This window comes from Schistocerca serialis, chromosome 6, assembly GCF_023864345.2.
Source record: "Schistocerca serialis cubense isolate TAMUIC-IGC-003099 chromosome 6, iqSchSeri2.2, whole genome shotgun sequence".
Classification (NCBI taxonomy): domain Eukaryota; kingdom Metazoa; phylum Arthropoda; class Insecta; order Orthoptera; family Acrididae; genus Schistocerca; species Schistocerca serialis.
The window spans coordinates 730,489,534-730,506,129 of record NC_064643.1 but is presented as its reverse complement, the minus strand read 5'-3'; the positions used below and the strand labels follow the sequence as shown (position 1 = coordinate 730,506,129).

At 38.8% G+C, this 16,596-nt stretch overlaps 1 protein-coding gene across 2 annotated transcripts in view; it reads left to right on the top strand.

The window, feature by feature from the left end:
* LOC126483929 (solute carrier family 35 member F5) overlaps positions 1-16,596 on the top strand; it is a 176,687-nt gene that overhangs the window by 148,173 nt on the left and 11,918 nt on the right. For both annotated transcript variants that reach the window (XM_050107206.1, XM_050107205.1), the window contains one exon: positions 10,179-10,421. In XM_050107206.1, the coding sequence (XP_049963163.1) occupies positions 10,179-10,421 (243 nt within the window). The remainder of the gene's footprint in view (positions 1-10,178; positions 10,422-16,596) is intronic.

The following is a 16,596-nucleotide window of genomic DNA, read 5'->3' as shown; positions in this document are numbered from 1 at the left end:
CCCCTGCCAATGAAGTTGAAGAGTGGATCAATGAATGTGATGACGACTGTGATACTTTTGAAGAGCTCAATGACGACCATATTGTTGCCGCTGTTAGCTAGGAAACTGTGAATGAGGACTCGGATGGCGAAGACAACCCCCCACCCAGATTTCACACAACGATGCAAAAAACCCTTTTGACATCGCCCTTCAATACATCGAGCAGAATTCAACTTCAACTTCAATGGACGTTTTGCGGATAAAAAAAATGGAGGGACATTGCAGCTAAATCTAGAATAACATCTGCTAAACAAAAATGTATCACTGACTTTTTTTCCAAGTAATTTGTTTTCGTTTTTACTGTAAAAACAATGCATACAGTAAAATCATTTCTTAGTTTATACACACAGTAGTTTATTTCCTTGTAAAAAATGTCTTTTTTATATACAGTGTTATAAACATTTTTTAGTTTACAGTATATAACATTTATACGTTATTAAGTACAGTACAGACTGTAATTTGTTTGTCGTTTTCCTTTTAAAACCAATACATACTATAGTGTGTAGGCGTTTTTTAGTTAATATATTGTTTAACACTGTGTAAAAAAAAACATATTTTTATATTACTGGAGACGTATTTTAGTTCTTATATCGTTTAATTTTTTGTTCTAAATGTCTTTTTATATTTTTTGCAATAAATATTAGAGTTTTTGGATAATCCGACCTTTTTTTCATTCCGACCATGGTCCCGGTCCCAAAGGTGACGGATTAGAGGGGTTCTACTGTAGCTCTGTTGAGAGTCTGTATGCAGAAGCTGCCAAACTACCACTCACGTACCAATGGGATGTTCTTCTCAGCGTACATGTGTGCTGTTTGTCTGCCATGCCCAGCCACCCATCCTGTGCCAGCTTCTTTGATGATTCCTTTGACCACCAGTATGAGGCACGTCCCTCTTCTCTGTTACCTCCTGGAGTTCGCTTTTGGCTATTGCTCCAGCACCTTAACTTCACGCTGTCTGCCAATTTCCTAATGGGTGTGAACACTTCTCCACCTTGGCCTCGTGCAGCAGCCCGTATTGATCGTAGACTTCATTTGCCTCCTAAGGACACTACTCCAGACTCGTTATATCACTGTAAGTTTTGCAAACTTGCAGAATGACCCTACAGGTGAGATTGCCTGGTCGTTCTGATTTGATCGCTTGGCAAATGGTGGTCAAGGTTTGTGAGTAACTCCGGGCATTCACTGTTGTCTCATGCTGCAGGAAGTGAATCAGAAGGGGGCCATCTTGGTGAAAGGACAACATCAGCATAACCTTTCCTGCACTCGTGTGGATGACGACGTCCAGCTGTACATGTGGAACTGGTTCACATCGCAGCCCCGGGAATTTTATGAGACAGACATTCACTTCCTTTTGTCACAGTGGGACAAGTGTCTCAACAGCCAGGGTCAATACTTCTAACATACAGGTACTGGTTTCTATAATTATGCCTCCGGCTCATTTCGTTTTAAACGCCCTGTATATTTTTGGTATCAGCTTCCAGAACACTGCTCAATATTTACAACAGAGCTATTCGCCCTGTATCAGACTGTGCAGTACATCTGGCAACATAGGAGTTTTGATTGTCACTTGCTCTGATTCCCTCATTGCCCCTCAAAGCAGTGTGTGTGTTCTGCACACTGTCCATCCCTTAGTGAAATGGGTCCAGGAAAGCTTTCACTTACTCAATCTTGATGGAGCCTTGTGATGTTATGTGGGTCCCGGTCACATCGGTCTGATGGGAAATGAGGCAACTGACACTGCTGTCAAGACTGTAGTCCTCATATCTTGGCCTACTAGTTCTTCCATTCCCTCTGATGATCTCTGTGTTGCCACCTGTCACCATGTGGTGTCACCACTGGTCTTCCCTTCATGGGAACACACTCCAGGGAATTAAACGTCTCCCAGCAGCCTGGATGATCTCCTCTCAGCCCTCTCACCACGAGGAGATCATTTTAGCTAGGTTCTGTATTGGGCACTGTAATTTTAGCCATCGGCATTTTGTTAAGTGGTGATCCCCCACCACTTTGTGCTCATTGTCATCAACCTTTGATGGTTTGCCATTTTCTGACATAATGCCCTTTTTTTAAACACTTATGTTCTAATTTATGTTTGCCATCTGAGTTTTTGGCAGTTTTAGCAAATAATGCACATCCTGTTGACCACGTTTTACTTTTAATCTGTCATAGCAATCAAGCAAAGGACATTTAATCTTTAGTTTATGACCTCGGTTGTCTCTATAATCTATTTTATGGACATTTCTCCAAGAGAAAATTCCTGTTTTTAGTTGTCTTTCCTTCTGTACATTTGGCTTAATGTGTAGTCACTTTTAACTCCTTTTTCATATTTGTGTTTTACATTTCTGACGTGGGTGTGAATGGCCTTATTTGTTTTTGCGTCCTAAAACAAAACAAAACAAACAATGGTCTACATGAAGCATCCAATGAGTCACTTAATTGGATTGAGTCTTCCAACATTTGTATGTAGTCTAGTCCGCTTAATGTCTATATAATTTCAATAATTACGTATATGTACTTTTGTTTCCAAACAATGATGTTGTTCTAACATGCATATTGATGATGATATGAAAAGAATAACCATCAAGTTTCTTATCAACAATCTCAACCAGAATGAGATTTTCACTCTGCAGTGGAGTGTGCGCTGATATGAAACTTCGTGGCAGATTAAAACTGTGTGCCTGACTGAGACTCAAACTCTGGACCTTTGCCTTTCGCGGGCAAGTGCTCTACCATCTGAGCTACCCAAGCACGACTCTCACCCCGTCCTCACAGCTTTACTTCTGCCAGTAGAGACGAGGTGCTGGCAGAAGTAAAGCTTTGAGGGTGGGGCGTGAGTCGTGCTTGGGTAGCTCAGATGGTAGAGCACTTGCCCGCGAAAGGCAAAGGTCCCGAGTTCAAGTCTCAGTCCGGCACACAGTCTTAATCTGCCAGGAAGTTTCAGTCTCAACCAACCAAAAATCTCTGAGCACGGTTTATCACTGTTACCTTGTCAAAAGTCATTTGTTTGGTTGGGCCAAAATATTTGCATTAGGTGTCATGCTGCAGAAGATCAAATTGATGACACATTCTAGTTGTTTATGACATTCAGGAGGATGGCAAATTTCAAAACTGTGTCAAGATGCCACCTGAGGTGGACAAAACTGTTGAGGGATTGAAATACTACAAATTTACTGTTGGTGGATTGCATTTCTTCGTACCAGAGGACAGAAAGATTTTCAGAAAGATATCTGACAGTGATGTATAAATCACTTTGAGGAAGAAATAGCACTTCTTAATCAAACTGTAATATGCAACAAGATTTGGATCCACAAAGAACAGTAGGCCATTATAGAAAAAAGATAGGAGCCCTCCAGTCCAAGAGGTAAATTTGGTTGTCAAAACTCCAGATTACTCTGACAGAAACATAGCATTGCAGTCTTTTGGACAGTGTGAAAACCAAATATTGTAGCATTTGATTCCAGCAGACTAAAATAAATGCAATGAAATTTACTGGACACCTTTTATGTCCTGTTGTGTTTACACTGATTGCCTTAATGTTCTCTCTCTCTCTCTCTCTCTCTCTCTCTCTCTCTATCTCTCTCTCTCTCTCTATGTATTTATAATGAATGAATACTGCTTTTTGAAGTTTCAGTGGGTGTATCCATAATGCACGTAAAATGATGCAAGTTGTAGGAATTCACATCAAAATGAGATTATCCACCTTTGAAACGAATTATCTCAGTACAGTTTTTTTTTAAAAAAAAAAGATTGAATTTGTAAATTTGTTTCATGTTATTTAATATGGAAGAAAGAAAACTTGCCAGAATGAATAAATTTCCATTACAATAAAAAAAATTATAACTGTTTAAAATCAAATAATTGTCGCTAATTTCTGTAACAAAGTGCATAAAATACATTCTCTGTGGATCATGATGTCTTCAATTTCAATTTAGTCATTTTATATATATTTCATTTCTTTGTTTCAAATTTTATGGCATCCATTTTAGTCAACCTTGTCCATAATGGCTGTTCTTGAACTCTGTGACTGTTCCTTTAGAGGGCAATCTTGAAGGAAATCCACTACCAGTCACAATCAATGGCAAATTCTTTGCCTTTACGACTAGAGCAAACTCTTTGCCTCTGTATATGTGTGCTTGTGTCTGTATATGTGTGGATGGATATGTGTGTGTGTGTGTGTGTGTGTGTGTGTGTGTGTGTGTGTGTGTGCGAGTGTATACCCGTCCTTTTTTCCCCCTAAGGTAAGTCTTTCCACTCCCGGGATTCGAATGACTCCTTACCCTCTCCCTTAAAACCCAAATCCTTTCGTCTTTCCCTCCCCTTCCCTTTTTCCTGACGAAGCAACCGTTGGTTGCGAAAGCTAGAATTTTGTGTGTATATTTGTGTTTGTTTGTGTGTCTATCGACGTGCCAGCGCTTTCGTTTGGTAAGTCACATCATCTTTGTTTATATATATATATATATATATATATATATATATATATATATATATATATATATATAGAGGGAAACATTCCATGTGGGAAAAATTATATATAAAAACAAAGATGAGGTGACTTACCGAACGAAAGCGCTGGCAGGTCGATAGACACACAAACATACACACAAAATTCAAGCTTTCGCAACAAACTGTTGCCTCATCAGGAAAGAGGGAAGGAGAGGGGAAGACGAAAGGAAGTGGGTTTTAAGGGAGAGGGTAAGGAGTCATTCCAATCCCGGGAGCGGAAAGACTTACCTTAGGGGGAAAAAAGGACGGGTATACACTCGCACACACACCCATATCCAACCGCACATACACAGACACAAGCAGACATTTGTAAAGGCAAAGAGTTTCGGCAGAGATGTCAGTCGAGGCAGAAGTACAGAGGCAAAGATGTTGTTGAAAGATAGGTGAGGTAGGAGCGGCGGCAACTTGAAATTAGCGGAGGTTGAGGCCTGGCGGATAACGAGAAGAGAGGATATACTGAAGGGCAAGTTCCCATCTCCGGAGTTCTGACAGGTTGGTGTTAGTGGGAAGTATCCAGATAACCCGGATGGTGTAACACTGTGCCAAGATGTGCTGGCCGTGCACCAAGGCATGTTTAGCCACAGGGTGATCCTCATTACCAACAAACACTGTCTGCCTGTGTCCGTTCATGTGAATGGACAGTTTGTTGCTGGTCATTCCCACATAGAAAGCTTCACAGTGTAGGCAGGTCAGTTGGTAAATCACGTGGGTGCTTTCACACGTGGCTCTGCCTATGATTGTGTACACCTTCCGGGTTACAGGACTGGAGTAGGTGGCGGTGGGAGGGTGCATGGGACAGGTTTTACACCGGGGGCGGTTACAAGGGTAGGAGCCAGAGGGTAGGGAAGATGGTTTGGGGATTTCATAGGGATGAACTAACAGGTTACGAAGGTTAGGTGGACGGCGGAAAGACACTCTTGGTGGAGTGGGGAGGATATCATGAAGGATGGATCTCATTTCAGGGCAGGATTTGAGGAAGTCGTATCCCTGCTGGAGAGCCACATTCAGAGTTTGGTCCAGTGCTGGAAAGTATCCTGTCACAAGTGGGACACTTTTGTGGTTCTTCTGTGGGAGGTTCTGGGCTTGAGGGGATGAGGAAGTGGCTCTGGTTATTTGCTTCTGTACCAGGTCGAGAGGGTAGTTGCGGGATGCAAAAGCTGTTGTCAGATTGTTGGTGTAATGGTTCAGGGATTCCGGAATGGAGCAGAGTCGTTTGCCATGAAGAGGCAGCTGCCACCCATTCCACATCAAACGGTCCCTTCCCTACAGCCTAGGTCTTCGTGGCAAACGAGTCAGAGGGAAGCCCTCTGACAACCATGCCTCCATCCTTGCTACCCTCTCTATTTTCCTTTCCCTGTTGCTTCATAACCTGGGTTGTGAGTAACTGAATCTACTTTCCCTTCTTCCCTTTCTTTCCCCTCTCTCCTCCCTGATGAAGGAACATTTGTTCCGAAAGCTAGGAACGTAAATTTTCTGTTCTGTTTTTTGTGTATCTATCGGCTGTACTGAGCTGAGGTAAGTACTGGTCAGCCCCTCTATCTCTTTGTTAGTTATATAAAAACGGACGATGTTCTTGAGGACTATATTATGGAAATGGAAGAGGAGGTAGATGCAGATGACATGGGAGATACGATACTGCGTGAAGAGTTTGACAGAGCACTGAAAGACCTAAGTCAAAACAAGGCACCGGGAGTAGACAACATTCCATTAGAACTACTGACAGCCTTGGGAGAGCCAGTCCTGACAAAACTCTACCATCTGGTGAGCAAGATGTATGAGACAGGCGAAATTCCCTCAGAATTCAAGAAGAATATAATAATTCCAATCCCAAAGAAAGCAGGTGTTGACAGATGTGGAAATTACCGAACTATCAGTTTAATAAGTCACAGCCGCAAAATACTAACGCGAATTCTTTACAGACGAATGGAAAAACTGGTAGAAGCTGATGTCGGGGAAGATCATTTTGGATTCCTTAGAAATGTTGGAACTCATGAGGCAATACTGACCCTACGACTTATCTTAGAAGAAAGATTAAGGAAAGGCAAATCTACATTTCTAGCATTTGTAGACTTATAGAAAGCATTTGACAATGTTGACTGGAATACTCTCTTTCAAATTCTGAAGTTGACGGGGGTAAAATACAGGGAGCGAAAGGCTATTTACAATTTGTACAGAAAGCACATGGCAGTTATAAGAGTCGAGGGGCATGAAAGGGAAGCAGTGGTTGGGAAGGGAGTGAGACAGGGTTGTAGCCTCTCCCTGATGCTATTCAATCTGTATATTGAGCAAGCAGTAAAGGAAACAAAAATTCGGAGTATGTATTAAAATCCACGGAGAAGAAATAAAAACTTAGAGGTTCGCCGATGACATTGTAATTCTGTCAGAGACAGCAAAGGACTTGGAAGAGCAGTTGAATGGAATGGACAGTGTCTTGAAAGGAGGATATAAGATGAACATTAATGGAAGCAAAACAAGGATAATGAAATATAGTCAAATTGCATCGGGTGATGCTGAGGGAATTAGATTAGGAAGTGAGACAGTTAGAGCAGTAAAGGAGTTTTGCTATTTGGGGAGCAAAATAACTGATGATGGTTGAAGTAGAGAGGATATAAAATGTAGACTGGCAATGGCAAGGAAAGTGTTTCTGAAGAAGAGAAATTTGTTAACATCAAGTATAGATTTAAGTGTCAGGAAGTCGTTTCTGAAAGTATTTGTATGGAGTGTAGCCATGTTTGGAAGTGAAACATGGATGATAAATAGTTTAGACAAGAAGAGAATTGAAGCTTTCAAAATGTGGTGCTACAGAAGAATGCTGAAGATTAGATGGGTAAATCACATAACTAATGAGGAGGTATTGAATAGAATTGGGGAGAAGAGGAGTTTGTGGCACAACTTGACCAGAAGAAGGGATCGGTTGGTAGGACATGTTCTGAGGCATCAAGGGATCACCAATGTAGTACTGGAGGGCAATGTGGAGGGTAAAAATTGTAGAGGGACACCAAGAGATGAGTACACTAAGCAGATTCAGAAGGATGTAGGTATTGGGAGATGAAGAAGTTTGCACAGGATAGAGTAGCATGGAGAGCTGCATCAAACCAGTCTCAGGACTGAAGACCACAACAACAACATATATAAACTGATTTCAAGCCTATGCCCATATCCAGTTGACTGTTTAACATAAAAGGGAAATTATGTTATGTTGGCTTTGGAGACTTAAGTATTGAAAGTAGCAGAGTGACAAGAGTGGATATACTAATGTACTTAGATTGTGTATCCAAATGGTAAATGTGTATTTAATCCAAAGTAGTTATGTGAAGCACCATATTAATTTTTCATCTTCATAAATAAGAAGTTAGTGTGTAAATATTTTCCTTCATGTGAGTTGCATTGTATTGTAGTTTAGTAATCTCGATTACAGGGAATTGTTCACACCAGCTTTAATACATCAGTCTGTGTCTTTTTAACAGATATTATTTTCATTTTATTTTTACAATAAAGAAAATATGATGTCTTGACAGTACAGAACTACAGACCTGTTGCCCTAATCTCACCTTTCAGCAAACTGATAGAGAAAATAATATTTTAAAAAATCTTGGAACATTATGACAATGCTGACAAATTAAGTGATTTCCAGCATGGTTTCAGAAGAGGTCAAAGTACCACATTAGCAGCAGTACAATTTGTCCATAATTTACTAGAAAAAATAAATGAAAAATCCCAAGCAGCAGAAGTATTCCTGAACCTCTCAAGGGCTTTTGAAAGAGTACATCATGACGTGCTCTTATCAAAAACTTCGAAGAGTGGTGTCACTGGAAAACTTGTGCAATTGCTAGAAACATATTTAAAGGGTAGACAACAGTGCATGGAGATTATGTACTCTAATGGAGATATACTGGAGAGGAGAAAGTCAAGTATCAGAAATATACATTTTGGTGTTCCTCAGGGCTCTCTTTTAGATCCAGTCTTATTGACATGCACAGTACATGATTTTCCAGTGTTTCTTGACAATAAGCAATTTATCACTATGTATGCAGACGATACATCCGGTGTCTGCTATGTAGACAATGAGCCCAGCGTAGTTGAAGAGATACGTTACTTTATTGAAAAGGCAAGAGCTCACTTTGAAAGGGAGAACCTAGAAGTAAACATAGAAAAACTAATATTATTCATCTTAAACCAAGTGGTCCAAACAGACAAAATACTGTGATTGATGAAATTCTAAAAAAAACTTGTACAGATTGTAAATTCTTGGGTTTGTGCATAGATGATCGACTTTCATGGAAGCAGCAAGCTGATTATGTCTGTAAAAAAAATAACACACAGTCTATGTGTATTAAGAAGATTATCACCACACCTTAATTATGAAACCCTAAGGACTGTATATTATGGATTAGTATATCCTTTCTTGTCTTATGGAATATTACTGTGGGGTGGGACATGCCAAACTAATATGAAACTGCAGAAGCGATCCTTGAGGATCATAGCAAAATTAAAACCAGGAATTTCTTGCAAACCCCTATTCATTAGACACAATATTTTCACAGTTTATGCCATGTATATACTAGAAACTATAATGCTAGTGAGAGAAGACACTAAGATCACAAAAGAAACATGGATATTCACAACTATGAAACAAGGCTTAGAAAATATTTTCATATGGTTAACAGAAGATTAACTCTAACAGCAAAAGCCTCTGTCAGAGGACCTGTTTTTAATAACTTGTTACCAAATGAAGTTAAGATATTGACAGGGGATACTTTTAAAAAGTTTGTCAAGCAGTGGCTTATCGAAAAATGCTCTTACAACTTGAATTTAACATGAATTACAATGTAATAAGAAATAATGTAAACTAAAAAACTGTAAACATAAAAACTTTATACTTAGTTGAAAATGCACATGTGTGTAAAATTACGTGTTACGAGCAATAAATTCGATTGGAAATTGAATCTTCTCGTCACTGGCTATCACCTACAATAGTGTGTTGTCTGCTGTAGTAAACGTCAGTCTCAAAGAAAAGAAGATGATACTGCATTATCATGATTCAAGTCAACTCCACATAAACAAAGAAAAAAACAGTTACATGACTCTATTGAAATGTAAGTATTTAAAATACATTAAAGCATTAATGTTTACGTCCTAACACACATTCAGAAAAGAGAGCTGTGTTACCAGCACCAATTGACTAATTTGTGACACTACAAACATCTTTTCCCTCCTGTCCTCCCTCCTCATCACTTGAACATGTTTGACCTGTTGAAGTAATGTTAAAAAGAGAATAACTCAACAAACGAACTTACATTGCTGATAAAGGAAACTACATGGAACAATAATAAACTGCATTTGTAATGTTGTCCAATTTCACCAGATGTGTTAAAACAAAGGAAATGTCATCCACTTTATATCTGTTCAAATCTCTTAAAAAAGTATGAAGTTATGAAACAGATATTGCATTTGTAAGTGGTTGTCAGTGCCTTACAAAGTTACCAAATAGTGTCCTATGAATTCCTCATAATAATAAGTTATTATTGGGGCTCATGTAGTTGTTATACCATGTGTTCCACAGTGATCACAATTGTAATTTAAGCATCACATATGCAAACAATGCAGTGATTTTACACACACTTATACCATTATTTACAGGGGCTGTTTCCTGACATCGTCATTAATTGCTACAGTGGCCATCAGTTTGACCATCCCGATGACAATGCTTGCCGATGTAGTAATGAAACGCGTGCACTACCCATATACATTTTATCTTGGCACTGTGCCCATGTTCGTAGCATTCTGCGCCGTTGCTCTGCTCGCTCACTACGACAATTGGGATCCCGTCCTCGATGGTGCTAAACGGTGTCACGCTATTGTTTGTAAACGTACGAGATCGAGGTGAGTAGAATAAACTCAATTAGTAATTTAAAGCTATGAAGTACATTGCAGCTGAAATTTATATTGTGATCTTGAGTTAATATCTGTTGACCACTTACGAGGTTACTACTGGAGGGTCTGCGAGGGCAAATCATGCGTTTTGCCTAGATATCTCAGATGGTAAGAATGTTGTCAGGAAAAGGTGAGGTTCTGTTTTCAAGTTCTAGTCCTGCACACAGTTTTAATCTGTCCAGAAGTTTCATAACAGCACACACTATGAACTTACCAACATGCTTCATATGCAGCTGCTTCATAAATCTTGTGGAATTTCTGCTGTCATCTTTTTCCTGTGGTTGTTTACTGTAATTTGAAATGTTATTAAATGATACACACACAACACTGCAGAATTTTTCATTTTGCACCACATTTGTTGTAACACAGAAATTTCAGTGATCAACTTTGTAAAATATAGGATAATAAATACTTCAACACAGGTCAGTAAGCTACATCTACTCAAAGATGTTTCAAAAATTTCTCAAGTGGCAATAATTGAAAAAATGACTGTACATCTTGGAGACTCACAAGCAGATTGTCACATACTAGCAATACACTGTGACATTCCATTTGCAACTGACTTAGTTATTATACATTTTGACTATTGGGCTGCTATATGGTGAGTAGCAACTATTCTTTTCATAATACTGTTATATTCCATCCTGGATTTTCCATTGTAGAATAAAACAAATAACATACTGTCTGAACTAGTCAAACACTAGCCCGCTACCGACTCTGGCCTTATAAGCGAAGCCTCTTTATATGCGAGCGTACTGAAAAGTAATGTCTCTGAATTTTTTTATTCTGTTCTCCTATCAGTTGAGGTATTAAATGTCATGCATATTACTTGGTTGACTTTCTAACTTTGTTGACACAAGTTGCAACCCTCTGCCACTAGAGGCTTCCGAATTGTAGCATGTAACATTGCGGTGTGTAATGCAACTACGTCATTCAATGAGAAGCAGCTTTCTGTAATTGAGTTTCTAACTGTCCACATGTGGTGTACTCTCTCCTATAGCATCATAATGCCAGACCACACACGAGTACTGCAACATCTGCAACAATTTGATGCCTTGGGTTCATTGTCATTGATCATCCTCCACACAGTCCCAACTTGGTTACATCCTATTTTCATCTGCTTCCGAAACTTATAGAACACCTATGAAGACTTCAGTCTGATAGTGATGAAGCGCCACAAGCAGGTGTGAGGTTGCGGCTCTGTCAACCTAGTCAAAGATTTTACGATGACGGTTTCAGCAAACTGGTCTCTCATTGAGAGATATATGTTTGTTGTCATAGTGACAATGTTAAGAAATAAAAATGTAGACATGAAGAATAAAGGTATAGCTTGTTAATAGAGTTTGTTTTATTTAAAAAGCGTAGAGAGTTTTCGTGTAAGAAATTCTGTGGCATTATTTTTCAGTATACCCTCGTAGATGTGTGTATGACGGAAAATACAAATTGGTAAAGTACTAAGCTATTCCTTTTTTTAAATTAATATAAAGGACAGGAAAATTAAAAGTGACAAAAATACAATAAACAGTGAAGTAAGTTTGTTTAACTAACTGTTGTACATTTAGAAAATGTGAAAATAACAGGAACTGCTTTATGGCAGTGAAGTCTTACTGTGCATGGGGGTTCCCAAAGTTTCTTAAGAAATTATGAGTAAGTGCAGTTTTCTGATTTGAACAGTTAGCAAACTGAGAGGTTATTGTAGTAAAAGTACACATTTTCAAAAACAGAAAAATCATGACTGCATAATTATGGGACTCAATTTAGGAAAGAATTACTTTTAAGATTGGAACATTCTGGAACATGAAAATTTTGAGTACAAATAACTTTTGAAATATTAACAAGAAGAAGAGTGTGGGCTTTCAAATATGTTACAGTAGAGAAAAAAAATAGCATAATAGAATTTTGATGTTCACATGGTTTGCAGTATAGAAATTTTTTAATATTTCTTCAAATAAAATGTTTCCCTAAGAAGTACTTATACTGTTGTCATCAGCATTTAGTAAATTATACAGTGAATAATGAAGTTTGGTGAAATACTGCTTGAAAAAGAAATTAGTTATTTCACATAACTATCATATATGCACCATAAATGAAAAGAAATCAGAAAAGAAAGAGAAAAAAAAAGTATTGACATTGGGATTGCTCTGTTACATCACCACCCACTGAATTGTACAAACAGATATTGAAATAGAAGTGGGTGATGCAATGTAAAGGAACAATTACTCACAAAAAATACACAGTACATTCAAAACACATAAAATCACAAGGTATCACATATCACTAAATATACTCAAATTTAGAATAATGAAGTGAATTTATGAATCAAATAGGGCAAAGCTTATGATTCTCATACAAAATAAAAGTTACAAGGTCTGAAAACATCAGTTACAAATTTATACATAGATATACAGTTTGCTTAGTTAATTTTAAGAAGTCTTGAAAATTTTCTAAATTTAATTATATTTTTCACAAAAAAAATTAAGAAAAATTTTGCACTGGTCTTTAGAGTAGTTGATACAGTTTTTTTTATACAGTGACCTTTTAGACTATTGTGTGGCTCAGTTTATTAACTCCATACGTACACTATATCCCCCCCCATGAACCATGGACCTTGCCGTTGGTGGGGAGGCTTGCGTCCTTCAGCGATACAGATTGCCGTACCGTAGGTGCAACCACAACGGAGGGGTATCTGTTGAGAGGCCAGACAAACGTGTGGTTCCTGAAGAGGGGCAGCAGCCTTTTCAGTAGTTGCAAGGGCAACAGTCTGGATGATTGACTGATCTGGCCTTGTAACAATAACCAAAATGGCCTTGCTGTGCTGGTACTGCGAACGGCTGAAAGCAAGGGGAAACTACAGCCGTAATTTTTCCCGAGGGCATGCAGCTTTACTGTATGATTAAATGATGATGGCGTCCTCTTGGGTAAAATATTCTGGAGGTAAAATAGTCCCCCATTCGGATCTCCGGGCGGGGACTACTCAAGAGGATGTCGTTATCAGGAGAAAGAAAACTGGCGTTCTACGGATCGGAGCATGGAATGTCAGATCCCTTAATCGGGCAGGTAGGTTAGAAAATTTAAAAAGGGAAATGGATAGGTTAAGTTAGATATAGTGGGAATTAGTGAAGTTCGGTGGCAGGAGGAACAAGACTTTTGGTCAGGTGAATACAGGGTTAAAATACAAAATCAAATAAGGATTGTGGCCAAGATAGACACGAAGCCCACGCCTACAACAGTAGTACAAGTCTATATGCCAACTAGCTCTGCAGACGACGAAGAAATTGAAGAAATGTATGATGAAATAACAGAAATTATTCAGACATTGAAGGGAGATGAAAATTTAATAGTCATGGGTGACTGGAATTCGAGTGTAGGAAAAGGGAGAGAAGGAAACATAGTAGGTGAATATGGATTGGGGATAAGAAATGAAAGAGGAGGCCGTCAGGTAGAATTTTGCGCAGAGCATAACTTAATCATAGCTAACACTTGGTTTAAGAATCATGAAAGAAGGTTGTATACATGGAAGAATCCCGGAGATACTAAAAGGTATCAGATAGATTATATAATGGTAAGACAGAGATTTAGGAACCAGGTTTTAAATTGTAAGACATTTCCATGGGCAGATGTGGACTCTGAACACAATCTATTGGTTATGACCTGTAGATTAAAACTGAAGAAACTGCAAAAAGGTGGGAATTTAAGGAGATGGGACCTGGATAAACTGAAAGAACCACAGATTGTACAGTGTTTCAGGGAGAGCATAAGGGAACAATTGACAGGAATGGGGGAAAGAAATACAGTAGAAGAAGAATGGGTAGCTTTGAGGGATGAAGTAGCGAAGGCAGCAGAGGATCAAGTAGGTAAAAAGACGAGGGCTAGTAGAAATCCTTGGGTAACAGAAGAAATATTGAATTTAATTGACGAAAAGAGAAAATATAAAAATGCGGTAAATGAAGCAGGCAAAAAGGAATAGAAATGTCTCAAAAATGAGATTGACAGGAAGTGCAAAATGGCTAAGCATGGATGGCTAGAGGACAAATGTAAGGATGTAGAGGCCTATCTCACTAGGGGTAAGATAGATACTGCCTACAGGAAAATTAAAGAGACCTTTGGAGAGAAGAGAACCACTTGTATGAATATCAAGAGCTCAGATGGAAACCCAGTTCTAAGCAAAGAAGGGAAAGCAGAAAGGTGGAAGTAGTATGTAGAGGATCTATACAAGGGCGATGTACTTGAGGACAATATTATGGAAATGGAAGAGGATGTAGATGAAGATGAAATGGGAGATATGATACTGCGTGAAGAGTTTGACAGTGCACTGAAAGACCTGAGTCGAAACAAGGCCCCCGGAGTAGACAACATTCCATTGGAACTAGTGACGGCCTTGGGAGAGCCAGTCCTGACAAAACTCTACCATCTGGTGAGCAAGATGTATGAGACAGGCGAAATACCCTCAGACTTCAAGAAGAGCATAATAATTCCAATCCCAAAGAAAGCAGGTGTTGACAGATGTGAAAATTACCGAACTATCAGTTTAATAAGTCACAGCTGCAAAATACTAACACGAATTCTTTACAAACGAATGGAAAAACTAGTAGAAGCCAACCTCGGGGAAGATCAGTTTGGATTCCCTAGGAACACTGGAACACGTGAGGCAACACTGACCTTACGACTTATCTTAGAAGAAAGATTAAGGAAAGGCAAACCTACATTTCTAGCATTTGTAGACTTAGAGAAAGCTTTTGACAATGTTGTCTGGAATACTCTCTTTCAAATTCTAAAGGTGGCAGGGGTAAAATACAGGGAGCGAAAGGCTATTTACAATTTGTACAGAAACCAGATGGCAGTTATAAGAGTCGAGGGGCATGAATGGGAAGCAGTGGTTGGGAAGGGAGTGAGACAGAGTTGTAGCCTCTCCCCGATGTTGTTCAATCTGTATATTGAGCAAGCAGTAAAGGAAACAAAAGAAAAGTTCGGAGTACGTATTAAAATCCATGGAGAAGAAATAAAAACTTTGAGGTTCGCCGATCACATTGTAATTCTGTCAGAGACAGCAAAGGACTGGGAAGAGCAGTTGAACGGAATGGATAGTGTCTTGAAAGGAGGGTATAAGATGAACATCAACAAAAGCAAAACAAGGATAATGGAATGTAGTCAAATTAAGTCGGGTGATAATGAGGGAATTAGATTAGGAAATGAGACACTTAAAGTAGTAAAGGAGTTTTGCTATTTGGGGAGCAAAATAACTGATGATGGTCGAAGTAGAGAGGATATAAAATGTAGACTGGCAATGGCAAGGAAAGTGTTTCTGAAGAAGAGAAATTTGTTAACATCAAGTATAGATTTAAGTGTCAGGAAGTCATTTCTGAAAGTATTTGTATGGAGTGTAGCCATGTATGGAAGTGAAACATGGACGATAAATAGTTTGGACAAGAAGAGAATTGAAGCTTTCAAAATGTGGTGCTACAGAAGAATGCTGAAGATTAGATGGGTAGATCACATAACCAATGAGGAAGTATTGAATAGGATTGGGGAGAAGAGAAGTTTGTGGCGCAACTTGACCAAAAGAAGGGATCGGTTGGTAGGACATGTTCTGAGGCATCAAGGGATCACCAATTTAGTATTGGAGGGCAGCGTGGAGGGTAAAAATCGTAGAGGGAGACCAAGAGATGAATACACTAAGCAGATTCAGAAGGATGTAGGTTGCAGTAGGTACTGGGAGATGAAGAAACTTGTACAGGATAGAGTAGCACGGAGAGCTGCATCAAACCAGTTTCAGGACTGAAGACCACAACAACAACAACGTACACTATAGACGTTCCATTTAGTCACAACACTTTGTGTAGTTTCTTTTCCGCAGTCTGTTTCTCAAAATGACACAGTGTGTTGACAAGCTCTTGGATTGACATTTAAACGAAATGTATGGAAGCTATATTCAAAATAGATAATTGCTAAATCAAAGGAAGTTAATTAATTTTCAAGGTTACACCATCTTCACTGAAAGCAATTCTTAATTTCTATTAGGTTTCATTTTCATTTTTCTATTTAATTAGACTAATTACTCACAGAACACACACACATTTTTGTAACCACTTATCTTCTGAGAAGTTCACATTATACGGGAGGTAAG